Raw genomic sequence first — 10,083 nt, 5'->3', positions numbered from 1 at the left:
TATTACAAATAATTAATGTGGGCCAGAGATACTAGGATGTGGCCCTTGGTACCGACAACATTTATTTCACCCAGTTCTTTGTATTAATAGATATGTTTCTGGGAATGTTAAAATCAACAATTCTATATTTATAAAAGCAAAAAGACAAGTGCCAGGAAAAGTGACATCAGCCTTCAGAAAGAAGCATGGCACAAATGCTTGTAAACACTGTTTAAAGTTCTTTTATTATGGAAGTTAAAATTGCCCCCATTAGGTAAAGACCCAAATAATTCTAAACAGGTTATAAAAACAGCATGCCAATATTGTACAGGCACAAGGTTGGGGGTTGACACCTCTTCCTTTTGTGTGATGCTAACCAACGACCACAGGTTTAAATACCACAGTGCATCAGTACAAACAGTACCTCTGAACTCAACTCACTTCAGCAACTTGGAAGCGGAGCTGAAATACTCCAGATTCTGCAGGCTGCAGCAAGGCGCACCCAGCCACGATGTCGACCAGCGTGAGGTCACTGCCCACCAGCCAGGGCGTCCTGCCCAGGGCCCCATTAAGGGAGCGCAGTGCTGTCACCTTCTCCTTGTTACTGCCCTCTATGAGCTGGAACATGGCCGTGTCCACCAGCGTGGCGGTTAGCATGTCCTGCGCCTGGCCCAGCAGCGAGAAGAGGAAGCGGGCGATGCTGCCTTCTCCTTCGATGGATGTTGAACTTCATCTGAGGCTTGGGTACTAAAAAACAGAGCCAGAGACAGTCTTGTGAAACAGTGCTAAATGCATTATTACGTTTTACCAGAATTCGGCAGACACACAATGATATAATATATAGGGTTAACCAGGTCCGTTGCCATCCCTAGAGGAAAGATGAGTCTGCTTCTTCAGAAGAAATGTTTTAGTTTATACCTACTGCTCTACATGAAGTTTTTCATAATGAAAATAAAAATAAAACAGTAGTAGCCTAATTGACTGAGCCTTTGAAGGCTGTAGGTGTTGAACCGTTTGCCTGATTTTTTAAGAACATGTACCCAGCACAGGTAATACGTTTTCCTTGCACCAACCCCATTGTTTTTAAGTTAGATTTTTGTGTCTATTGGAGATATCAAGGTTTGAGCTTATAAATGGATTGTTTCCTCTCTTACCGTCTTTCCATATGAGGATGAAGTCCAGCTGGAAGTCGTGCCGGGTAGTTGTGATTGCCCTGCTCCCTGAAGCAGGTGGGCAGGTACACTGGACACAGAGGAGTGCAGGTGGACCGCAGACAGCACCTTGTATCGCTCACATAGCAGGCTGTACAGGACGAGCAGGGAGAGGGGAGGCATTGACCACAATATCCCTTAGGGCACCAAAATCCTTGAAGAAAATCAGTAAATCCCAAAAACAAATCGGCTTTGGGGACAGTGTAGATTTATCACACCTGTTATACACACGGTTTATACACAGGGTGAGGGAAAAACAATAATAAAGTAATAATAAATATCAAGGAGTACACCTTGTACATAAAGGACGCTTTGACTATTGTACGGATATTTAAAATAGTCATTATAGAGGCAATGAGAGGGGAGGTTTAATGATGTGCTGATAAGGTAAAATGAAAGCTTGCTGTCAGACTTGCCTTTCCCAACAATGAATCCAGATTTACAGAATTTAAAGAATTTAATTTCTTTTTTTTTTTTTTGCCACGCATTGATTCTGCGTGCATCGGCAAGTCAACCCGGTTATTTATAGAATTATTATTATTATTATTATTTATTATTATTATTATTATTATTATTATTAAAAAAATGACTTGCCAGTGTTCATATTATTATTATTTAGCTAATGTCACCAAGTACACCAGTTCTCAAATATTACAACTAAGCTACAATAATATTATTACCATTAATCTGAAACGTTTTATTTATTAGTCAATGTGTTGTCAGAAGTTTTCATTAGTCTTAAAAATAACCATTATTTCCAGCAAACACAAGAAATAGTGTACGCCGATTACAATCATTTCACTGTGCCATTCAAACTAATAAAAAAGGTTATTTAGAAACTTTTTGGGTCACTTTCTAAACTAGCCTAATGGCAGGAGCTTCTAAGCCGACCAAATAGGGTTTCACATGTCCACGGTTTGTTTCACTGGTACATTGGATTAGGTGCGTTCACGGAGATCATTCTGCGCAGATTCTGTGCAGAATCTGACCAGTTTAGCCAATGATCGTCTAAGAATGATCTCCGTGAACGCACCCATTGGTTAAGATGGTTAGAGTCTGCACAGAATCTGCGCAGAATGATCTCCGTGAACGCACCCATTGGTTAAGATGGTTAGAGTCTGCACAGAATCTGCGCAGAATGATCTCCGTGAACGCACCCATTGGTTAAGATGGTTAGAGTCTGCACAGAATCTGCGCAGAATGATCTCCGTGAACGCACCCATTGGTTAAATTGGTCAGATACAGAATCTGCGCAGAATGATCTCCGTGAACGCACCCATTGGTTAAGATGGACTGCACAGAATCTGCGCAGAATGATCTGCGTGAACTCACCCACGATCTGATCTTGCGCATGGTCAGATCCGCTTCATGCATGTAGGCAAATCAATCAGAACCGCTCCCCCGCTAACTGGATTTACCTTGTGCATCGACATGATTTCCAGTCTTTAATAGAAGAATAAAATTGTAAAAAAAAACTCGTTATGCTGGGTCACCTGTGCCCTCATCACCAGCCCCATCTCTTCTGATGGACAGTTCAGGGTAAGCGAAAGAAAGGAAGACCCGCCTCATTTCCCTTCCAGCGCGGTGCTCTCAATATAATTTTACTCCCTTGGTTTTCAAAGTATACAACTGCCCTGCATTATCTAATTTTACAATGTTACTACACACTTTCATAGTTTATTTTATTGTTATCGTACTAGCACAAAACTGGAAGGTAACCTTTTTGTGAATTAACGTCATTTTCTGAAGAGCCAAGTCAGAGAAAAAGGGCTCTCAATAATAAGACCTAGTGGCATACAACAATCCTCACAATCTAATTAGATCAACGAAGTACTTTTTTGTTTACATTTATGTGAGATATTTGAATACACAATAATTAAAAAAATCCAACCTTGTTTATGAAGCGTCTTTACATTTACAGTTTCTGCTTCTTACTGCTGACATTAAAAAAATAATAAAAAAACTCATTTTCCCAAAAGCCACCACTTCCTTGATGACATTCGTGGGCAGAGCGTGCTCAACTTAGGTGGCGGACGAGAAAGACCGATGCTGTTTACACAAAGGGAAGGATTATTACAGCGAGAAATTGAAATGCAGTTTTAAAAATGGGTACTTATATTTAGTGCAACAAAACCGCTCTGCATTTCGTTAGCCTTATAATGTGGTAATATAAAAGTTAACAGAAAAAAGACGCGATAGAAACTGTAGGTAGATTTTGCATCTCAAAACCTGCAGAAATTTACGTTATATTTATTTGTATTCTTCTCTGCAATACATTTTACCTATGGAAGAATCTTGGTGAGTTATTATTCAATCTTCTAGCGGGTGTAATTAATGTTTTATTATTATTATTATTATTATTATTATTATTATTATTATTATTATTATTATTTATTCAATTAGAAAGTGCAATTATTTCAATGAAATGTCCTAGAATTGAGTTAAAAACTATGTTTGAGCGAATAATGAACAGAGTTGCAGCGTCATATTTTTACATCATTCTTAAGAAATTGTTTTAAGATTCAGATTATAAACCGCAAGCAACAACATTTATTTAGTACTTTGCATAGATATAGAGAGACTTTAGTGTGCCACAAACAACAATAAATAGAATATTATTATAATACCAATGTAAGGGAAAATAAACCTATGATGCTTACTTAGCCGGTCAAAAGAGCGAGGAAGTCGACGCTGTTAGCAGTCTGGAAAGTTGTCGATATGACATGACATAATCTATTCTATCCCTGCAGTCCAGGACCAGCCAGGGCCATCCAGCCGATTGACAGGCAGTCAGTGCATCAGATCTGCTCAGGCCAAGTTGTTTTGAACTTGGGCACTGCTGTGAAGGAACTTGTGGAGAACAGCATAGATGCTGGAGCCACAAATATTGGTAAGTCAAGTCTGCTTTTACTGTAGGATAAAAAAAAATCCAATTAAAACAAGTAAAGGCTGCTTTTACTTTTAGTGGCGATGCCAATTTACAATTTAGATAGAGCCAGGTATTAACCCGTAGCCCTCTCTTTGCATTCTTTCAGATATCAAGTTAAAGGACTATGGAGCTGAACTTGTTGAAGTTGCGGACAATGGTGGTGGAGTGGAAGAAGCAAACTTTGAAGGGTTGAGTAAGTCATAACCCTGACAAGAGTCTGGTGTGTTTAATAAAAATGCCCCCTTTCAGTGTCTCTACGGTGCATTGAATGTTTTCTTCTCATTTAGCTCTGAAGCATTACACATCCAAGCTTCAGGAATTCTCTGATCTTGTTCACGTGGCAACTTTTGGATTCAGAGGGGAAGCACTGAGCTCGCTCTGTGCATTAAGGTACAGTGGTTGTTTTTTAGGTCATGTTTAATTTTTTTAAAGCTGCAGTATCTCACACACCGTTTCATGTGCATTTCCTTTACCCGAAAGATGACCTGAGTACCGCTGTGATGTCATTTTTCTTGTATCCTGTTGAGTCCAGCACTAGGACGGAACACTTCTTGATAATGAAAAGAATGTGGTTAGAGCTTGTCTTTTGTATAGCTATAAAAAAAAAAAAAAAAAAAAACTGCAGAGACAAGAAGATTGAAGAACTGATGCACTTAACCCTTTATACTTTTTTCAGTGAAGTTTCTGTTGTGACGTGTCATAAGTCTTCTAAGGTGGGAACGCGCTTGGTGTTCGACCACAATGGGAAGATCACTCAGAAGACACCACACCCCCGGCAGCAAGGTACCACGGTCTCCATCCAGCAGCTCTTCCACACTCTTCCTGTGCGCCACAAGGAGTTCCAGCGCAATATTAAGAAGGTAAGGCCAGGGGCTGCACTGAAGGTCTTAGTAACACTTTAGGCTCCTACTGTGGCTTGCACTCACAGCTGATCTGAACATAAGTTAGATTAAAAGCAGTAAAGGTTCACATGTGCTAGGGTGTTGTTATTGATCAGGTCTCTTCAAGCTTGCTGTGTGTTGTGACAGGAGTATGCAAAGATGGTGCAGGTGCTGCAGGGCTACTGCATCATCTCCACAGGTGTGCGAATCAGCTGCACCAACCAGGTGGGGCAGAGCAAGAGAAACCCAGTGATCTCTACCAACGGGAACTCGGGCATGAAGGATAACGTTGGTGCAGTGTTCGGAACAAAACAGGTAAGTGTATTCCTTTTTTTTTTTTTTTAAATTAAAAATGTGTAGTAAGTATAAAAACAATGACCTTTACAGAGTGTCTTAAGTGTTATGTAACAGGATTATGCAGACGTGTTCCTAATGCATGGCAAATGGCGACAATTATAATTTTTGTATCTCCACTTAGAATAAAACCGCAGGTGGTAATTTGTAGAATTTAATGTGCGACAGGGAAGGAGGAAACGTGCACAAGGTGTTCGTAACAAAACAGGCTAAGTGGATTCCGTTTTTTTTTTTTTAAATTAAAATTGTCATCATTCATATTTTTGTATACTTGGAATGTATGTACAGCAGAATTTACATACATCTGCTTTTTTTTTTTTTTTTTTATAGCTCCAGAGCCTTATCCCATTCCAGCAGCTCCCTTCCAGTGATCATATTTGCGAGGAGTATGGGCTCAAAAAGACTGAGCTTCCAGAAACCCTTTATACGTAAGCACTCAGATATTCTGTTACATGCGGCGCACCGGTAGGTCATGCACGTTTTCTGGTAACCACAAGTAGAGGGCACAAATAGAAGTTCAGAATACAAGTACTGTTTTATGCAAATAATAAGTGAAGGATAATGCCCTTGGTTTAACAGTGTGCTAGCAAAGGACCTTAGATAAATGGTGCATCATATAAACACACATCCAAACACAGGTGACTATATTTCAAGCAGTACAGTTTGTTTTTTATCGATTATTAACAAGACTGTATGTCGTGCTCCAGTATTACAGGCTTTGTTTCTCGAGGAGACCATGGTGTGGGAAGGAGTTCCACAGACAGACAGTTCTTCTTCATTAACCAGCGGCCATGTGACCCGCCAAAGGTAAAGCCCTGCAGTGTTCTCTGCGCAGGTGGGGCTCTGAGGCTGGTTTCACAGACCCCATGTTATATACATTGGTGACACGAAATGAAAAGTTAATCAAAGCATGTTTTTTTTTCTTTGATGTATAGGTTTCCAAACTTGTGAATGAAGTTTATCACATGTACAACAGACACCAGTATCCTTTCGTCGCCCTAAACATTTGTGTTGCTACAGGTAAGTTCTAATGATTTGTAATACAGCCATTGTGATTGTGCTATGTCGTACGTACTGGGTGCTTCGTAAGTCTGGGACACATTTAGAAATAAAGGGCCGGCGCTTCTAAGGACGAGTGATTTTGATGAATCTTTCAGACTGCGTTGATGTGAACGTAACGCCAGACAAGAGGCAGATTCTTCTGCAGGAAGAGAAACTTTTGCTGGCGATTCTGAAGACATCCCTGATTGCAATGTACGAGACAGGCGTCAACAAAATTGGTCTCAACCAAAAGGTGTTTGAAATGCCAGGTATGAAGTGTCTATTAACAGTAATTTTGCCCCAATGGAGTATTGATACAGGTGACAGGAGTGATAGAATATATTAACACTGCAATGGAATAACCTCGCCATCAAGTCTTTCACATATGATTTGATGCCATTATTTATAGATGTAATCATAAAGCTTTAACTCATGATATTTTGAAAAAAAAAAAAAAATCTGATGTCATTATTTCCTGTTTTATTTTGTACAAACTTGATTGGCTGCATGTTCTAGCTTTGTCATATAGATTCATTACTTTATTTTATTTAAGGTAAAGTGAAATCAGAATGTTGTGATCCAGCTCCAGATTGTTTTTGTTGGTTGTCAAAAGTTTGTATGCACCGTGTCCACCTGATAATATCAGCGTATAAAAGGGAGGCACTGTTGTAATTTTTCTAAAGGTTTCTGCAAAATAATCTCCAGTCCACTCACAAATGAAAGGGAGGCATTAGAAGAAAGTGCCCCAGAACCCTCTGTTACTGAAATAAGGACGGCTCCAGAATCAAGAGCAGAAAAGGAGAGGTCGATGAGCATTGCCAGGCTGAGGGCAGCATTTTCTCTGCACCAGACAACTACATCTAATACTAGCAGCAGCAGCAGCCTGACTCAGAAATCTCCAGGACAGAAGAAGCTGCACTGCTTTTTCAATAACTCCAGCACCATAAACGCTGCCAGAGTTTTACCACGGGCCCCAGTGCCAGATTCCAGAGACTGCCCTGGGACTCCGGATTCACCTACAAAAGGCTTTCAGTGTGTGGTTCGGTCGAAGGAGGGGGAGGAGGAAGAGCAGAAGAAGTCTGACAGCGATGCTGACTCTGGGAAAGGCAGCATCCCCTCTGGCCTGGACTCTACTTTCAGCACTCCGGATATTGCAAGTGACATAGGCTTGGAGAGCTCCCCAGATGAAGCGGAGCTCGTGTCTGGAGTGGACAGTTCACATCTAGGTATTAAAACAGAGACTAAGGAAGGTGACCTACCTGAAATGGACTCAGATATACCTAGTTGTAGCAGAGCTAAGTTAACTCAGGACTGTCACAGTCCAGAGGCGAAGCGATCCAAGATTGAGAGTAATTGCTCTGGGGTCACGGAGATAAAGGACTCTGTTGACACTGTGGGTTCCTCGGCTTTAGTGAAGTTTGATGTTCCAGTAGATGTTGTGAAGAAGGTTGTCCCACTGCCGTTCTCCTTTGCCCAGCTGGCTGGGAGGGTGAGAATGCTCCGGCAGCAGCAGGAGAAGACTGAAGAAAGCCAAAGGTTTAGACGCTTCAGAGCAAGGATCAGTCCTGGGGAGAATCAAAGCGCAGAGGAGGAATTAAAAAAAGAGATCAGGTAGTCTTTGTCTTTTCAAATGGGCAGCTTTTCATCTTTTTTTTAATTTCCTGTAAGGTTACACTTGTCTGAAGAGGTGAAAAGGTTCTTAAGTATGTGAGACATGCAGGTCACAACTTGTTAGTGGGTCAGCTACTGCTAAATGTTAACTTTGTTATGCTGATTTATTCATGCCCTCAAATATCATGTTTTTAAAGCACGGGAGTTGAAATCTAAAACTGTACAACTCCCCGTGCATGCCTTTTCCTTGAATACACTATCCTGTGCTCGCTGAGCTGTAACATTTTTTTTTAATCACAGCCAGAAAAAAACACAAAAAAGAAATAAGTTTATCTACAGCTTTACCAAGTCATATAAGTGCATTTTAGTAGACATGGGGCTGTGCTGGTAAAACTAAACACTGCTGCTTTCTTTCCGCAGCAAGGATATGTTTGAGAAAATGGAGATCATAGGTCAGTTTAACCTGGGCTTCATCATCACCAAACTGAACTCTGATATCTTCATGATTGATCAACATGCCACAGATGAAAAATACAACTTTGAGATGCTGCAGCAGCACACTGTGCTCCAGGGGCAAAGACTTATAGTGTGAGTATCCAGGGCTTCCACATTTCCACCCTCTTTCTCTCTAGAATGTTTTCCATTGAATTTCATGATTTCCGAGGGAATTCATGTTTATTTGTAGCCCTCAGAAACTTCATTTAACAGCGGTCAACGAGACGGTGCTGATAGATAACCTGGAAATCTTCAGAAAGAATGGATTTGATTTCATCACTGATGAAGATGGTAGGTCTCAATTATTTAAGGTATCGTGGTTTATAATAGTTTTTTTAAGTTGCAGAAAAGGACTGATATTCTATTCATAAGGTTAAATTGCCCATCCGTGCTTAACGAGCCTCACTAAAACTGTCTGCATTGACAAGCCAAACGCAAATCAGAAAAAGTACCAAAACTTTACAGACTGAAGGAAAAGCGTTCGTGTCTTTCCATGTTGCTTGTTTCAGCGCCTGCCACAAAGAGAGTGCAGCTGGTCTCGCTGCCGACCAGCAAGAACTGGACATTCGGCCCCCAGGACATCGAGGAGCTCATCTTCATGCTGAGTGACTGTCCCGGGGTCATGTGCCGGCCGTCCCGCATGCGCCAGATGTTCGCCTCCAGGGCTTGTCGCAAGTCGGTATGTGCCAGTACAACACAGAACAAGCTAAGTGTAAGCTTTTACCATGATCCAGTGTTAGAGACATTGTGTCATGTAGAAGAAGTTGATACGGTTACAGGAGACTATGTTTAATCGTTTAAATATAGCATAATTCAAGGCAAAGGCCACGTGAGCAATCTAGAATAATGTAACAATTATCAGTATTTTATCTTGCAGAGGTAACTTTTGAAAAGGCTCTTTTGTAAAATAACAATTGGCACCAAGAGTGATTAGCATTGTCAGTACCTCTGAGTCACAGTGAACCTCTGTCTCTGCCTGTAGGTTATGATTGGAACTGCGCTGAATGCGAGTGAGATGAGGAAGCTGGTAACACACATGGGGGAGATTGAACATCCCTGGAACTGCCCTCATGGGAGACCAACCATGAGGCATCTAGCAAACCTGGATATGATCTCTCAGGACTGAACAACAGCCTGCCAAAGGTCTCTGAGGACTGACCAACTGTACAGAGATACTGTTTTAAATGATTTGCCTTTAAAGCTTGTATATACTTTGTTCAGATGTCTTTATTAAATTTTTGTGTATGTTTATCCATTATGACTATATTGTTATTGTTATCCGGTTATTGTCTAATTCTTACATTTCATATACTGCAGAGTCATTTGTGTGTGTGATTGCATTGAAAACTTTTTAATACAGCATACTGATTATATATGTGTATGTATCTATCTATCTATCTATCTATCTATCTATCTATCTATCTATCTATCTATCTATCATCTATCTATCTATCTATATTATATATATATATATATATATATATATATATATATATATATATATAAGTAAAACTGAATATTGTGTCCTTGCTCAATGAGTGGAGAGCGTCTCTAGGAAATATTCAAATACGATTGTTGATGG

General features: G+C 40.4%; 1 protein-coding gene and 1 pseudogene across 2 annotated transcripts; one reads left to right on the top strand and one right to left on the bottom strand.

The window, feature by feature from the left end:
- Nucleotides 1-51: 51 nt before the first annotated feature.
- On the bottom strand, nt 52-1,678 carry LOC121300483 (annotated as a pseudogene).
- Nucleotides 1,679-3,201: 1,523 nt separating this feature from the next.
- Nucleotides 3,202-9,765, top strand: pms2 (PMS1 homolog 2, mismatch repair system component). Of its 2 annotated transcripts, none has more exons than XM_041229221.1 (15): nt 3,202-3,488; nt 3,941-4,080; nt 4,226-4,312; nt 4,407-4,509; nt 4,796-4,979; nt 5,148-5,315; nt 5,685-5,782; nt 6,062-6,161; nt 6,290-6,374; nt 6,512-6,664; nt 7,079-8,006; nt 8,427-8,594; nt 8,692-8,792; nt 9,011-9,180; nt 9,484-9,765. In XM_041229221.1, exons 1-15 carry the CDS (start codon nt 3,475-3,477, stop codon nt 9,625-9,627), a joined length of 2,643 nt encoding a protein of 880 aa, XP_041085155.1. In that variant the 5' UTR covers nt 3,202-3,474; the 3' UTR covers nt 9,628-9,765. The 2 variants fall into 2 exon arrangements, with proteins under 2 accessions (XP_041085155.1, XP_041085153.1); XM_041229219.1 differs by having other exon boundaries at nt 9,011-9,213.
- Nucleotides 9,766-10,083: the final 318 nt, after the last annotated feature.

Source organism: Polyodon spathula, chromosome 26 (genome assembly GCF_017654505.1).
Source record: "Polyodon spathula isolate WHYD16114869_AA chromosome 26, ASM1765450v1, whole genome shotgun sequence".
NCBI classification, from domain to species: Eukaryota; Metazoa; Chordata; class Actinopteri; order Acipenseriformes; family Polyodontidae; genus Polyodon; species Polyodon spathula.
The sequence above is the reverse complement of the archived record's forward strand: the minus strand, read 5'-3'. Positions and strand labels throughout refer to the sequence as shown.